At 53.7% G+C, this 16,396-nt stretch overlaps 1 protein-coding gene across 10 annotated transcripts in view; it reads left to right on the plus strand.

Annotated features, from left to right (window-relative positions):
• The window catches only part of STARD8 (StAR related lipid transfer domain containing 8), a 78,197-nt gene extending 64,357 nt beyond the window's left edge, over positions 1-13,840 (plus strand). For 3 of the 10 annotated variants that reach the window (XM_035288326.3, XM_035288324.3, XM_008989429.5), the window contains 13 exons: positions 1,068-1,139; positions 3,470-3,551; positions 4,516-4,579; positions 5,351-6,750; positions 7,239-7,520; positions 8,376-8,535; positions 9,032-9,230; positions 9,649-9,859; positions 10,159-10,273; positions 10,541-10,765; positions 11,714-11,931; positions 12,033-12,209; positions 12,392-13,840. In XM_035288326.3, coding sequence (XP_035144217.3) covers positions 1,068-1,139; positions 3,470-3,551; positions 4,516-4,579; positions 5,351-6,750; positions 7,239-7,520; positions 8,376-8,535; positions 9,032-9,230; positions 9,649-9,859; positions 10,159-10,273; positions 10,541-10,765; positions 11,714-11,931; positions 12,033-12,209; positions 12,392-12,509 — 3,323 coding nt within the window. In that variant the 3' untranslated portion in view covers positions 12,510-13,840. The remainder of the gene's footprint in view (positions 1-1,067; positions 1,140-3,469; positions 3,552-4,515; positions 4,580-5,350; positions 6,751-7,238; positions 7,521-8,375; positions 8,536-9,031; positions 9,231-9,648; positions 9,860-10,158; positions 10,274-10,540; positions 10,766-11,713; positions 11,932-12,032; positions 12,210-12,391) is intronic. The other 7 variants (XM_078363396.1, XM_078363395.1, XM_008989428.4 and 4 more) reach the window with 3 other exon arrangements.
• Positions 13,841-16,396: the final 2,556 nt, after the last annotated feature.

The raw sequence follows: 16,396 nt of genomic DNA on the forward strand, positions 1-16,396 counted from the left end.
GAGGACGTGTTGGGGGCAGGACTCCATGGCCAGATCAGCTCTGCTAAAGCCAATTGACTTCCCCCGCCAACCCTGCGATACCAGGTCCCATGGTCCCAGCCCCACTCATATTGGCACCACCTAGGTGGGAAGCAAATAACTGCCCGGGGCAGGGCTTTGCTGCTGGTATTCGGTCTACACTGACTAGGAGCGCCTCCTCTGTGGCTTCAGTCCAGCTGCACATCACTGTTGGTGCTGGCAGGGGTGCCCAGCTCTGTGCCAGAACTCCCAGAGCAGAGGCAACAGGCAGACCTAGCCATGGCCCCCCAAGACCCCAACAGGCCAGCACTGTCTTCATGACAGTCAGCACTGCACTATGCCACAAATAGGCCACGAGAGCTGGGGCAGTAATGGGAAGCTCCCTTAGGAGGAATGACTGGAATGGGCATGGGGGAGCTGCTGTCCGACTCAGCTGGGATTCCAACCCTGGCACTGCTGCTTTGTCCACTGTGAGACCATAGGCTCAGCCTGTTTGTATGTCTATAAAATGGGGATAGCAAAGCCATCACTGGTTATTGTGTGTGTGAAATGAGATTTGACTGTCAAAGTGCTGAAGGACGTTAGATCCAATGATGAGAAAGGAAGATAGTTACGGCTGCACATTCCTATTTCCTGCTTCAACTAGGGTGGTCTACCCAGGGCCAGGGAAGGGGGTGGCTTCCTCAGAAAGGCTCAGGGGTGGAGGACACAGCTGTGGCTTATCCCAGCAGGCCTCCTTGATCCCAGATTATCCTGGTTCCTGGGCAAAGGGTGGGAGACTGGGAGGGATTTGGAACAGGCAGAAATGAGGCTGAAGAAAGCCAGGGCTGGGATGCCCAGAGAGTAGGGCTTGGGGAGCAGAGGGCCTCCTACCTGGCTATGACCTGGAGCAAACGTGCCAGGCCCTCTGGCCTTCTCTTGCCATTGCTGGATCACCAGAATGAGACATGCCTGCCTACTGGGAGTGGGCAGCATACACCTAGGGCCCTGGCGTCAGCACCCTCCTAACCCCATTTCCCTGCCTGTTTCTTTCCCTTGTTCTGTTTTAGAAGCTGAGGCCAGAAGAGCATGTGAGTGGCTTCGAGCAACAGGATTTCCTCAGTATGTGCAGCTTTTTGAAGGTAAGGCCACTCAGTTATTCTCCCTCCCCCATTCCAAAACTTTCCTTAGCCCTCAGTTTTCCTTCTGTTAAATGGGTCAAGCCAGAGTCTCTCTCTAACTACACACAAGCAGTGTCTCCTAGCCCTGCTCTGATTTTTTTCAGGGACTTTGCTTCTGCAGTTGCACCTTTCTCTCCTGCATTATCTCTCTACAGGATTACTCTCACCACTGCCACAACTCTGCTGTTGCCCATGCCTTTAAAGTGCCTGGTCTTAACCAGGATCACCACGTGGTACCACTCCTGAGGACGCCACGTAGGTACACACGGTGTGAGGAATGCCATCTGGAGTTGTACACCCTGGTGGCCCAGCCGTGACCTCACTTGCCCCACAGTGATGGCCTCATTTCTCTGTTTTTATTCATTTCTCTTCATTTTTGTGTTTTTCTGGAGTTCTTCACACTTGCTGCTTCCCTTCCCCTTTTCCTCCCACACCCCTGCTGCACCCCGGCTTCACCTCCACTTCGCCTGGTCAACTTGCCTGGTCAATTCACCAGTGACCTCCACATGGTCACATTCAGCGGCCACTTCCCAGTCCTCATCTTGCTCCATCTCTCAGAAGCATGCGGTGCCACTGGCCACTCCTTCCTTTGGCTTCTGGAACATCCCTCTCTCCTGGATGCCTCTCTGGCTGTCGTTCTGTCTTCTTAGCTGACTCTTTTTCCTCTAACTGATATGCAAAGATCAGGATATCCCAGGGCTCTGTCCAGGGCCGTCTTCTCTCAACATTTCTTTCTCATGAGATCTTTGATCTAAGTACCATCCATATTCTGATGACTTCCAAATGTCCAGACCTCATTCCCAAGCTCCAGATTCATCTATTCACAGCTGCCAGTAAAGTCTCTATTCAGAAGTCTGATGGGCCTCTCAGATTAAACAGGTCTAAAAACCAACTCCTGATGGTACCACCTTCTACCCACTTGCTCAAGCCCCATACCTGGGAGTCATCCTTAATTTAATTCTTCCGTGTCCCCATCCCCTATTTCTAACCCCTCAGCAAGACCTTTTTCCCTCCAGAACGTATCCTGAGTCTACTTCTTAACTCTCTCCACTGCCACAATCTGGGGTGATCCAGTGTCATGGCTCACCTAGGCTAGTTCACCAGCCTCCTGTGCTCTTGTACTCTCATTTCTACACTGCAGCCGGAGGGCTCCTGTTGGCCATAGATCTGACTGTCACTCCTGCTCCAAACCCTCCGATGGCCTCTCAGCACAATCAGAATGAAATATACCCAGATGCTCTGCTCTGGCCTGCCAGGCTGCATTCTCCAACTTCCGTTGATTCTCTTACCTTTGCTCACAGGGCTCCTCTCTACCTAGACTTGCTCACACCAAACTCTTTCCCTCTTCAGAGTCTTGATGCTGCTGTTCCTCCTGCCTGGAACTCTCTTTGCAGTTTCCTTGCACAGCTAGCTGCTTCTTATCTTTCAGGACTCAGCTCGGATGTCACTGCTTCAGAAAGCTCTCTGCTAACCACCTCTCTGTAAGCAGCCCCCACCCCTACAAGCCTATCTTTACACTATCACGCTGGCTAATGTCTTCCATGACATTTTTAACTACACCATCTTGGTTTTAAGTATTGTTGCTTATCTGTTTCCTTCAAGAGCGTAAATCCATGGATACAGGAAGGATTTTTGTTGTGTTCACTGTTGTATGCTGTATGATTTTCTCAAGTGCCTGGCACAAAGTAGATGCTCAATTAGATACTTATTAGTTGAATGAGTGAAGGAACACATGGGCTTTCTTCACCAGTAAGGTAGAGAGCTGTGAGACTTCTCAGATTCTCTCTCCTATTTTCCCAACTCCTTTCTTTCCCCTCTCCCCTCCCTAAGTTCCAGGGAGTGGGCTCCTACTGCTGTGGGCCACAGGAGGATGCAAGGTACTGTTTGGCTACTGGGCTATCCTGTCCCTTCTGTCCTTGCTCCCACCCTACTCCCCCAAGTTCACCTTGGGTCAAGGAGAAATTTCCCTGCCTGATCAGCCCAGGATTCAAGGGGAATGGGGGAGCCCATATTGGGCTCTTGGCAGCCACTCAGGGTCTTGGGCCTGCTACCCCCATGGACCTCACTGACGGGAGGGATTCTTGGGTCCAGCTCAGCCTTCTAGGCCTCTCCCCAACCTTTCCCCTGAACTCATGGGGCACCCTCCTTTATTCCTGGCTTTTTTCCTTCTGCTTTGCCTCTTGTCTTCCTGCTCTCCCTCCTTCCTGGCCTTTCCCTTACAGCTCAAGGGCAGTTGAGGCTGAGTTTGTGATCTACCACTGGACTCATCTTTACTTCTCTCTGCCATACAGAAGGTTCGTTTCCCCTGGATATTGGCTCTGTGAAGAAAAACCACGTTTTTCTGGACGAGGACTCTTTGGGGGCCCTGTGTAGGTAGGTGGGCTGAGGGCCAAGCCTGGGAAGCCAAGGTCCCAGCTTGGGGCTTCCTTGTGTAGAAAAAACATCCCTTGTACCCTCTAATGGAGGCGGAGCCCAGCTTAGAGCTCATCTCCTGTGGTCACATTGTTTATTCTGTTCTTCGTGTTTGTGACACCCTTACCCACCCAGTCACTCCAGCTAGAAAGCCAAGATCTGGCCTTGTTTCTTTTCTTCTAAAGTTATATCCCTCAAGTATTCCTCTGTTCAGTCCCTTTCTACTGACACCAGCTTGGCCCTTGTTTGAGGCCAAACCATGGCTTCTGCTTAGATTGATCACAAGGCTTCAGCCTAACCGGCTCTAGTCTTGATAGCTCTCCTCTTCCCCTTCCCTCACCCCACTCCCAGATCCATCCAGATACACCAGCGTCAGCATTGTAAAAGCTCCAAATGGTTGTTCTTTCTGCTTAAAATTTGTCACTGCCTAAAGATAAAAATGCAAAGACTTTTTAGCATACCACCCAAAGCCCTTTGCAAGCTGGCTCATTAGCCTTCGTGCCACTGGTCTCATGCCCAACTGGTCTGTTTGCTGAATGTGTACCTGTAGGGTCCTGTGTAAGCTTGGGATAAGAGTCCCTGTTTTTCTCACCATCAAAATCCCATTTGTGTCCTTCAGGAAGCCTTCTCTGACTGCATCCATCCTTCATGGAAGTTGCTTGTCTCTCCCTGTGTTTGTTTGCTGTGTCTTCTGTCTGTTCTGCCCTTGAACATGTCCCATTTCTGTATTTCCACTCTCTGCATAAGCTCCCGGAGGGCAGAGGCCATAATCTTCCCAGCATTGTGTCTGGTGATTAAACCTTCACGAACACTGGAGCTTGCAAGAAGTTTTGATGGCTTGGGCATGGAAGTGGTGGGTGCGTCTTAGGCTCTGCCAGGCTTTGGGGATTGGGACACTTGGGTGGACACTTCTGTTTTGTTGCAGGAGGCTAATGACATTGAACAGTTGTGCCTCGATGAAATTGGAGGTTCATTTTCAAAGCAAGCAGGTGAGTCATGGCAAGCGTGGGGTCTGTAGCACCATAAGGAAACCCAGGGCACATGTAAACCATTTGTAAAACTAGCTCCTGTATCCCAGGAGTCTGAGATGTCCAGAGCAGTGCCTTTCCCCAGCTAGCGGTAGAGATGGAGGAGATCTATGACCCCATTCTTTCCTGGGAACGAGCTTCCTTGCTTTTTTTTTTTTCGGGGGCTACAGAGGCCTGTAGTCAGGTGGGGCAGGCAAGTTACCGAAGCCCTGGGCTGTGAGACAGGAGGCTCGTGGGGCCTGATCTCAGCTCTGCCACTGGTTGCTGAGTGACCTCAGGGAAACCTCTTCCCTTCTGGGCCTCAGTTTCTCCATTTTGCGAAGAAGGAGATGAACTAGAACATCTCAAATTCCCTCCAGCTCTATGTTCTGTGATTCTAATCCAAGATTACAGCCTAGAGCTTGGGAAGGTCTGTCACTGACTTAATGCATGTCATTGACTTTGAGCGAGTGGCTTCTGGTTTGTAGGTTTGTTTCCCTATCTGTAGAATTGGAAGGGGGATTAGATTAATTAGTTGAGCATTACCGTTACCATATATCTGAGCTCTGTCTGTGACTCCTGGCTTCCTCAGACACTCCCAGAGCTAGCTCCCCACACCTAGGCCATGTTCTCAGCCAGAAAACAGGGCCCTTCACCTCATTGTCCCCCAGGAGTTTGGAAGCAGAGAGTGAAGTACAAGCAAGGACTTGTGGCCTGGGCTTCTCTGACCTGACCCTGCCATGCCTTTCCCAGAATGAAGACTCGGAAGAGGAAGAGCAGTGTACTATCAGTAGCCACTGGGCCTTCCAACAGGAAAGTAAGCGCTGGTCTCCTGTGGGGTCCTCTGATCTCTTGGCCCCACCAAGCCCTGGGCTGCCAGTGACCTCAAGCTGTGAGAGCGTCCTCACCGAGCTTAGCGTCACCTCTCTGCCAGTCATCACCTTGAGTCTACTGCCCGAGCCAGCAGACTTGCCCTTGCCAGGTCGTGCCCCCACCCCAAGTGATCGGTCCCTCCTCAGCCTCACCCAGGGCCAGGAGGGTCCCCAGGACAAAGCCAAGAAGCGCCATCGTAACCGTAGCTTCCTCAAGCACCTTGAGTCTCTGAGGCGGAAGGAAAAGAGTGGCAGCCGGCAAGCAGAGCCCGAGCGTAGTCCAGCCACCTCAGAGAAGGCCTCCAAAGCCTCATCTTTCCACAGTTGCCGTAGCTTCCTCTCTGCCGGATTTTACAGGTCCAAGAACTGGGCTGCCACCTCAGCCGGTGGCGGTGGTGCCAACACTCGAAAGGCCTGGGGGGCCTGGCCTGTGGCCTCGTTCCGTCATCCTCAGTGGACACACCGGGGTGATTGCCTGGTGCATGTGCCCGGGGACCACAAACCAGGAACATTCCCTCGCTCCCTGTCCATCGAGAGCCTGTGTCCTGAGGACGGACACCGCCTGGCAGACTGGCAGCCAGGTAGGCGCTGGGGCTGTGAGGGGCGCCGGGGCTCCTGTGGCTCAACGGGCAGCCATGCCAGCACGTATGACAACTTGCCTGAGCTGTACCCAGCTGAGCCTGTACTGGTTGGGGTCGAGGCTGAAGATGAAGATGATGAGGAGAGTGGGGGCAGCTATGCTCACCTAGATGACATCCTCCAGCACGTGTGGGGGCTACAGCAACGAGTAGAGCTGTGGTCTCGGGCCATGTACCCAGACCTGGGGCCTGGAGATGAGGAAGAGGAGCAGGCCACTTCATCAATAGAAATAGCCACAGTTGAGGTCAGAGGCCAAGCTGAGGCTCTGGGCCAGATGGAGGTTCCGGCCCACAGAGAGTCCCCAGCCTGGACGCAGGCTGAAGTCCAACCAGCAGTCCTGGCTCCGGCTCAGGCTCCGGCAGAAGCTGAGCCATTGGCACAGGAGGAGGCTGAGGCCCCGGCCCCGGCTCGGGACAGTGAGCAGGAGGCACATTCAGGCAGGGAACCCACCTCTGCCTCTAGCCTGTCTGTGGAAGAAGGACCCTCCATTTCTGACACTGTGGCCTCCTCCAGGGAACTTGACAGTAGTGGGAACTCCATGAATGAGGCAGAGGCTGCAGGGCCCCTGGCTGGACTCCAGGCATCAATGCCACGTGAACGGAGGGATTCAGGTGTTGGGGCCTCACTTACCAGACCCTGCAGGTAAGAGTTTGCATTGGGATGGGGCGGGGGTAGGGGCTTCTGTTCTCTCTCTGTCTCTGAAGTTGATTTCTTAGTCATGAGGCCCAGGGCCAAGTGCCTGGGGGCTGCATTATCCCCTCATAGCCAGCTCAGGAGACAGAGTACAGGACCTGGGAATCCTGAACCTGCCCCTGCTGTGGCCTTGAGAAAATGATGACCTATCTCCTCTTTGGACCTCAGCTTCCTCCTCTGTAAAGTGAGAGAGGATGCTAGAGGAGATGGTCTGTGGTCCCCAGCTTTGCCCACTGGGATTTCTTGGAGCAGCCCATCCACGATAGTCTTGGAATGGTCGGGGCTGTACTGCTTGTTGGCCCTAGATGGGCCTGAGCTCTGTGCCACCCTCCCCAAGAACTTCTTGGGCTTTAGGAAGCTGAGTCCAAGCGTTTTCTACCCTGGGGTCTCAGCAGCAGCACTGAAAGTGTTCCCATCTCCCTGCATTTTTTCTTTAGGGAGGAAAATGGGGACCAGAAGAACACACAACCTTTTCTAAGGTTTAGCCAAACCTGCTCCTCTGGGCGTCTCCACCCATCTCATCCCTGCCTCCCGCCCCCCACCAGGAAGCTCCGTTGGCATAGCTTCCAGAACTCCCATCGGCCCAGCCTCAACTCGGAGTCGCTGGAGATCAACCGGCAGTTTGCAGGCCAGATCAACCTCCTGCACAAGGGCTCGCTGCTGCGGCTCACTGCCTTCATGGAGAAGTACACAGTGCCCCACAAGCAGGGCTGGGTCTGGTGAGTGGCTCCTGGGTCATGGAGGGTGGAGAGCTGCTGACTCAGGTCCACAGCCCCGGGCAGGATCAGCCCAGAAGGTGGGTGCAGGCAGGCAGAGCCCACAGGCCAGGGAAGTGGTGTGCTATGCCGGAAGGGGCTAGGTGAGGCTGAATATAGGGCAGAGGACCTGAGGTCCTCTAGCTGTATCTTCTCCGTCCCAACCTCCATGCTGTAACTAGTAAGATTGTCCTAAAATGCAGCTCGGTTGTCACTCTCCAGATAAACACCTTTCTCTGGCTCCTCATTGTCCAGATTCCCTTCCACCATGATTCCTTCATGTTCTGGTCCTGCTCCATCCTTCTGGCTCTTTAGCCCCCCGCTCCTAAGCAGCCCCACCTTACAGATGAGTGGGACCAGTCATCCTTCCATGAATGTGCTATGCTTTTTCCTGCCTCTTTACCTTTGTTCGTGATGTGCTCTCTGCCTGGAATGCCTTTTCCCCATTTCTCCTCTGGGACAACGCCTTCCCATCCCTCAAGAGCCTGCTGAGTTACCACATCCTCTCTGAAGCCTTCCCTAACCCACTAGGTACAGTTCCCCTCCCTCAATGGGGCTTCACCTAAGTTCTTGGCCTCCTACTGGCCACATGAGTTGTCACTGCCTGTTGACACAGTAATCTCCTTGGTCAGACTGAGAGCTCTCTGTGTTCCTCTGTGACTCCTTAGGGCTGGGCCCAAAGCAGGTGCTCAATGAGTGTTGACTCTGGGGCTGTGGTGTGTGCCTTACCCTCCTCACCCCACCTGATCCTTCAAGACTACAGGTAGAGTCTCCAAACTGTGTTCCCCCTCTCTGATCACTTGTCATTCTCCCAAACAGGTCAATGCCCAAGTTCATGAGGAGGAACAAGACCCCAGACTACCGGGGACAGCACGTGTTTGGGGTGCCACCCCTCATCCACCTGCAGCGCACGGGCCAGCCACTGCCACAGAGCATTCAGCAAGCCATGCGTTATTTGCGCAGCCAGTGCCTGGACCAAGTGAGCCCTCTTGGGGCAGTCTGTTGCGGGGAGATGGTGCGGGGGTGGGGTGGTGGTGAGCATTGGGTGGAAGGCTGAGGAGCTGGGGAGGAGAACTGCTCTGGCCTTCCGCCTCACTTGGGCTGGTCCACCAGAGGCCTTTGCTGTTCTCAGGAAGGCCCAGAAAGGATGAAGCTCCTTTCTACTCTGAGGCCCAGCTCTGTGTTACCTTCTTTCTGGCCCAGGCTTTGTAGTCCCAGTCTTCTGGGAGCCTGAGTTACCCTTGACCTACTTTTTCCTACTTGTCTCTTCAAGAGCATCTTTCTCTTTGGCCCTGAAACTGTAAAAATCCTTGTATTTGGTTTTGCCATTTGTCTCTCTACCCTGCCCCTCAGGAAGCCTGACAGGCTTTGAAGTCTGGGGTGGCCTACACTCCCGACATTCCGACCAGGACTGGCCTCACAGTCTCCCTCCTAATCATACATGCCTTCCTCCCTCACTCCCTCGCATGGACCAGGTGGGCATCTTCCGCAAGTCCGGAGTCAAGTCCAGGATCCAGAATCTGCGCCAAATGAATGAGACCTCGCCTGACAATGTCTGCTATGAGGGCCAGTCGGCCTACGACGTGGCTGACCTGCTGAAGCAGTATTTCCGGGACCTGCCTGAGCCCATCTTCACCAGCAAGCTCACCACCACTTTCCTGCATATCTACCAGTGTGAGTCACCCATTCATACCCCCAATAACCTGCCCCATTTTCAACCTCCCTGAATCCCAGGGCTTGTGGAAGATAAGCCTGGTGCAGGCAGATGTAGCTGGACCTGTGAGCTGACTGGAACAGTTACTATCTGGAGTTGGAAAGGCCCTAGGAGAGAGATCATTCTGCTCCCAAACCCATTATATGGAAGGGTAGACTGAGGCCCTGAGGGAAGAAAGGGGAACTACCTAAGTTTACACTGTACATTAGTAATAGAGCTAGATCAGGCACTGAAAGGCCTTATAGAACTGACCTTTTTCCTTCCCTCTCACTGCTCCCCTTGGGACTGCCATGCCTTTTGCCCCCTTGGAAGCAGGAGGCTTGCTGCTAAGTCCTCTGGGGAAGTAAGGAAAGTTATTTTTCTATTGCTTCCTCACAGTGCTCCCCAGGGATCAGTGGTTGGCAGCAGCACAAGCTGCCACCTTGCTGCTCCCCGATGAGAACCGAGAGGTGCTGCAGACCCTGCTCTACTTCTTAAGTGACATTGCCTCTGCCAAAGAAAACCAAATGACAGCAGGCAACCTGGCAGTGTGCCTGGCACCCTCCATCTTCCACCTCAATGTCTCTAAGAAGGATAGCCCCTCTCCCAGGTGAAATGGGTCAGGGCATGTCAGGGCTGGGCTGGGTCCAGACACTTCGGGCCCCATTCTACTTTTGGCCTTTGATGGCTGACAGTGCTGTGTCTCAGCCTCACCACAAGGAGTGAGCCTGACTCCTCAGGGGCTCTGGGCTGGTGGGATGCTGTGGAGCAGGGCCTTCCAAAAGGTAGCAGGTTGTTTTGTGCCCAGGTCTGACAAAGTTGCTTTCTGGCAGCTGGAAGGCAGTGTGTTGGCCATCTTGTCTTGTGCCCTTGTGCCATCTCTCCTCTTACCACCTCCTGCCCATCTAGGATCAAGAGCAAACGCAGCCTCATTGGCAGGCCTGGCCCTAGGGACCTGAGTGAGAACATGGCAGCCACCCAGGGCCTGTCACACATGATCAGTGACTGCAAGAAACTTTTCCAGGTGAGTAACCCCAGGCCATGGCACCTACTTACCAGACCTGAGAGAACCAAGTCTGAGCTTGGTGCTCCAAGTCAGGCATAGGACCCAATTTGACACATACCCCTCAAGCTCATACTCTTCCCCCACAAGGTTTCTCTTCTACCTTGCTGTGGTAGCTGAGCTACCACTCCACAGTGGTACCTCTCCACTGCCTTTAACATGAACCTGACAGACCCCATGGGGTCTCCTGCTCTCTGGAGCTGCAGCCCACTCTGTGTGCACTCTCAGGTGCCCCAGGATATGGTGCTGCAGCTATGCAGTTCCTACAGCGCAGCTGAGCTCAGCCCTCCCGGACCAGCCCTGGCTGAGCTGCGTCGGGCCCAAGCTGCGGGGGTGAGCCTGAGCCTCTACATGGAGGAGAGCGTCCAGGACCTGCTGCGTGATGCTGCTGAGCGCTTCAAGGGCTGGATGAGCATGCCGGGGCCCCAGCACACGGAGCTGGCTTGCAGGAAGGTGAGTACCACACCACGAGTGGCTGCTATGGGGCTGGGAGAGCATGGTGCAGGCAAGGGGAGTCTGGAAACCCAAAGGAGGGAGCCCAGGAGCTGCCCTCCCAGTCTCGCAGTGCCTCGGCCTGACCCTTGGAGAATGTCAGAGAGCCAAGAAAGTACTTTAAGGAATCAAGGACCAAATGAGACTAAGGGAGCTCTCTCAGTAACCACCTGCCAGAATGACCTTCCAAAAGTCCCGTTTCAGACACGACGCTGCTTTGATACCCACAACTCCCATCTCTCCCTGCCCCACAGTCCAGCTGAATCCTTGCATTTGCACCTTTGTGTGGTCCTGCTGCCTGGACTGCCCTGACCCCAAGCATTACATGTCCCAAGCTGACAACGGAATGTGTTACTCCTCTATTTAGCGTCTTCTGTCATGCCCCAGGATGGAGGGGATTTCTCTCTGTTCCCCACTGGGCACTGGCTACTCTCTTCCTTGGACATGGATTCTGAGTAAGATTGCAAGCCTGAAGTGTCCTGTGTAAAAAGGGTCATAACAAAACCTCCCATGTAGGATCAGGGTGGGTGTCTGGCACATACAAAAGGCACTGTATGGGGCAGCTTATGTAGTCCATGTGCTAGATGGTGAGCTCCTTGATAATCATCACCATCTTCCTGCACTTCCAAGCACTATGCCCATCATGGTAGGGCCTGGGAGTCCTCTGAGAATGTGTGTCCCGTCTTCTCTTTATGATGTCTAACAGGCTGAAAAGCAGACATCTAGAAGAGAGAGAGCAAGAGGGCGGGGAGCATGGGCACACTCTCAATCTGGCCAGGGTTAGCAGAGGAGCTCTGCAGCCTACCCTGTCGAGCCTCAGGCCCTGAAGTTTGAGGCCTGGACTCAGGGCTGGAGTCAGAGTTCTCCAGCCCTGACAGCTGCCCCCATCCCCACTCCTGTGGCTCACAGGCACCAGACGGGCACCCACTGCAGCTATGGAAGGTGTCCACAGAGGTGGCAGCGCCTCCAGCTGTGGTGCTGCATCGTGTTCTCCGGGAGCGGGCCCTCTGGGATGAGGACCTGCTGCGGGCCCAGGTGCTGGAAGCCCTGATGCCGGGTGTGGAGCTGTACCACTATGTCACCGACAGCATGGCACCCCATCCCTGCCGTGACTTCGTGGTGCTTCGGTGAGGGGCCACAGCTGCCACTTCATTGTGCTTGCTGGGCAGGGGAAGTGGGGTGGAAACCAGCACTAGGAATCTGAGCCTATGTGTCCCTTCTCCGACAGGATGTGGCGCTCTGACCTGCCGCGTGGGGGTTGCTTGCTTGTCTCCCAGTCCCTGGATCCTGAGCAACCAGTGCCAGAGTCGGGTGTGCGGGCCCTCATGCTCACGTCCCAGTACCTCATGGAGCCTTGTGGTCTGGGCCGCTCTCGGCTCACACACATCTGCCGTGCGGACCTCAGGTACCACGCCTGGGATGGCCTGCTCAATCTTCTTGGCCCTGACCCCTCCCCTGCCTCTGCCCCTACTCTCTGCCCCATGCTATTGATCCCTGAGGCTGGAGACAAGTCCTTTCTTCCTTCTCCCTGGTGAAGACTCCAGGGAAAAACCCATCACTCATCCCTGTTTTCTTCTACTTCCCTAGGGGCCGTTCTCCTGACTGGTACAACAAAGTATTTGGGCACCTGTGTGCCATGGAAGTGGCAAAGATCCGGGACTCCTTCCCCACCTTGCAGGCCCCAGGCCCTGAGACAAAACTGTAAGCCTTGGGCTGGTCCCAGGGTGGCACCACCCAGGCACCCCAGGCACCAAGGGAGTGAGGGGGAACCAAGAACAGAGCAGCCCCCTGGGTGCTGCTGCCAGGAGCAGAGCCGGGCCGCGGTGGCTCCAGCTGCCTGTCCTGCCCTCTTTCTTAAAGCTCCTCTGCACATAGAGGGGAGAAAAAGAGAATTTAGGCAACTCCACTCCCCCTTCACCCCCAAGCCTGTATTCTACTCTCCCAAAAACAGAAGAGAATCGCATGACTAGCAAGAAGACTGCTGCCACCTGCCACCTGCCTGTAAGGCCACCACTTGGCCTGAAGCCGCCACAGCTCCCCGCCTATAGGGACAAAGAAGTCAACAGCAGTGTGTGATTCCAGGTCTCTACCAGACTGAGAGGCCAAGACGTCTTATTTGCTGCGAGGGTGATTTTGAGATGGGACAGGAGGTTCTGGTCCTGCCTTCAGGGCCAACCTTGGCCCTGAAGTGGCTTCTTTAGAGGAATTGGACTGGAATGAATGGGCACAGGGGTGGAGTGCAGGGCAGCCCCAATCACCACGAACTGTTTCATTTGTGTAAATACGATGCCGAATTTTATGAGGCTGAGTTAAGTGTGGGCTCTGATGGGCCACTAATACACGACATGACGAATTGGCGTAGATTGGGATGTGAGGGTGGAGAACCTTCCTTTCTCAGATCTCAAGATGCCAATGAAACCAGTTTTTCCTGACTTGGATTTCATACTTAATCCGCCACCCCATGGGGTCCTCTGTAGCCTTTGGCCACGCACAGCCACTGCCCAGGCCAAGCAAAAGCAGAGCATGGTTAAGAGACAAGGGTCTGTGTCCTTGTCCCTTTTGCCTATGGTAATGGGCTAATATAACAGCCCCTTTCTCAAGCAGATACCTGGCCCCTGAGCCAGCCAGATGGAAGGGCCTATCATAGCCAGCTGGAGCTTAAGCCAAACCTGTTCTCTCCCACCGGCCAGCCATCTTTGCTCACACGGAAATTCAAATTCCATTCAAAGGCCACTGGTGCTTTATTTTTCTATCTGCTGAGTAAACTGAAATGGGATGGGTCCCAACCACCACTGTAATTTTCAAGCCTATTTTATTTGTACCTATAAATACTGTACAGCTAATATATATATGTGTGTGTATATAGATACATATACACACATATATATACACACGCATTTGCACAGACACACACATATATCAATTCTCATGAGTTATCATCTCTGGATGGGGGTAATGGTCTGGAAGGCCTGAGGGGCACTTCAGATGAGAATGGAGCTGTAGGGAGCCATTCAATAAAGCATTACCAGAGATGCACTTTAACTGTGTGGCTGTCTTTTTGCTGACAGTGGGCTGGGGAATGGGGACGGGGGTTGCAACTGAGGCCTCAATGTTAGGGCTCAGAGCATTGAGCATTCACCTCACCCTCTGCTGGGTTTCAGCTTACTGGAAGCAGGACTTGGGTGAGTCCACAGGAGGAACAGGGAGGGCCTCAGCTCTTCTCTTTGGAGAGGGATTTTCAGCCAGGAGTGGTTGGGGGGTGCAGGGAGGGGATGAGTCAGCCAGAACTTGGGCAGAAGCTGCAAACCCCATCTCATGACCTGGCCACAAGCATGACCTCAGGCATCCTAGGGAGAGATGAGCCTGGCTAGGTGCCCATTCCTTCCCCTTCTAAATGGCACGAATGAAGAGTGAAGTCCCAGCCCAGGAGGCTTAGGGGTCCCTGTGCTACCTGTAAGCCAACCTAAGAGGTCTAAGTGCTTTAAGGGAGACTCTGGTCTGGCTCCATTGACCCCAAAGCCCAGGGGGCTAGAGAGACCCTCTCATCTTGATTTCCTGAAAGGAAGGGGCTTTCTTCTGCCATGTTGTGTGGCCATAAAATTCCCAGACTCTGAAGAGCAGCTAGAGAGAAAGTCCATGCTTTGGATGTTTGCATCCCTGAAGGGCTGTCAGTAGACTGGGAAGGGAAGCCTTGCTCTCCAGATACCCCAGCCTCCTCATGGGTCAAAAAAGGATACCCCAGCCTCCTCATGGGTCAAAAAAGGCCAGTCACGCCTTGCTAATTGGCTCAGTAAGTGTTCAGGTCGCACCACCCAAGTCTGCAATCTTACCTGGCCTGAACAGTGGGGTGCCTGCCCAGTCCCACTGCTCTGTCACCACCTTCCATTCTCTCTTGGATTTAGTTGTCCCTATATGCCTTGGCTTTTCTTCACTGTTGCCACCTGGGGGTCTTCGCTGGCCCTTGAAGGGAGTGAGGTAGAGCAGGGGACCCAGTCGGCCCCTTGCATTTGGGAAAACTAAGTGAAGGCCCCTTGTGTGTGAGTATGGGCTCAGAGATCACTCTTGTGGTGCTGGGATATCAGTGTGATGCTCTGGCTAGTAGTTCTTGAGGAAGGCATCAGGGCCTTCTGGCCCAAGCACTGGCCACCTTGTCTTGGAAGGAGGCTGGTGGTAGGGTATAGAGGACGGGGCTCAGCACTAGGGTGATGGCTGCTAGGATATGGATAAAGAGGAGGGAGGCTCTTGGAAGGGCCAGAGAGTTCCCCAGCCTTGCATCTCTGGACTCTGCTACCCTGACCCAGTTGCTCAGTGTCTGGCAGTCTGGAAGAGGTAGCTCCAAGTAGAAGAGCTTCTGCTGGGCTTTAGCATCCTCCTGTGTAAAGCAGGGCCCCCATCCCTCATTTCTGCCTACTCCATCGTGCCTCTAAATGTAGGAATGAATTTCATGATGAGGCTGCCCAGGCTTCTCGTTCTCATTCACAAAGCAAGCACCACTCCTAGCCATTTCTAGCTCTGAGTCTTGTACCTCTACCCACTCTGAGTAGGCTGCATTTCTCTGGAGCCAGAGAACGTGTCTTCAAATTCCCAGCCCCACTAACCATAGTCTCTCCTCTTCTGCTTTCCCTGACCCACTGACTCAAAGAAACCAGGCCATAGGGAAATTCTGCATAGAAATCTGACAATCTGCCTGTGAACTCTCTAGTGCTCTTTTGCCAGAGTGGCTGAGGGTAGAAAGTGGTCAGACCCAGGCTCAAATCTAGCTATATCATTTCCTGGCTGTGTGACCTTAAGTGGCACATTTAACATTTCTGATTTCCTTTTCCTCTCAGAAAATAAGGGTAAGAACAATTTGTATCTTGTAAGGTTGTTGTCAAGGCTAAATAAGCCAATAGTTGTGAATGTGGTTGCACAGTGCCTCATGCATAGACATCAAAAAATGGTAGCCCCCCCTGCCCTGTGACTTTCCTGCCAGTCAGACTTCATAGGGAGAACTTGGTCCCCTCACCTGGCATCTCCAGCTCCAAGACGGGGAGGAGCTGGTGGGCTCTTCTCCCATCAGGAGAAAGATGAGCAGCCAGCGCCTGCCCATTGTCAGTGAAGAAAATGAAGTAGCAGATTGCAATGGAGACTTCATGGGGAGACGGCACCATGCAAGTGGGCTCCAGTGGTGTGGATGGAGGAGAACACACTGGTGTAGGCAAAGATGATGACAATGGAGGCCAGGAGCTTTACAGCTATACGTAACAAAGCTTCTGAGCTCCTTGCTCAAAGCCTGGGGGTGTGGAGATGGGTGAAAGAAATCCCAAGGCAGTCTGGCATGGAGGTACACAGGGAATAGGGTTGGGGCTATGGAGATCCAGGGAACCTCAAGAGCTTATGCCCCTCACCCAGTGATGGAGAGGAGTCAGCAGTCAGGGCCATCGACAGGGCACATAAACAGTAGAACTCAGAGACGGGCATGGGGACTCCATTGCATGAAGCTGCAGCCAATGGAGAAAAAGTCTCAGAAAGTGGCTTGGGGCTGGCAACCAATGCAATGCTTTCTGGGCAGAGAGTCACTCACGAGCCAATTGGTAGTGGGGTCTGAATACT

Source organism: Callithrix jacchus, chromosome X (assembly GCF_049354715.1).
Source record: "Callithrix jacchus isolate 240 chromosome X, calJac240_pri, whole genome shotgun sequence".
NCBI classification, from domain to species: Eukaryota; Metazoa; Chordata; class Mammalia; order Primates; family Cebidae; genus Callithrix; species Callithrix jacchus.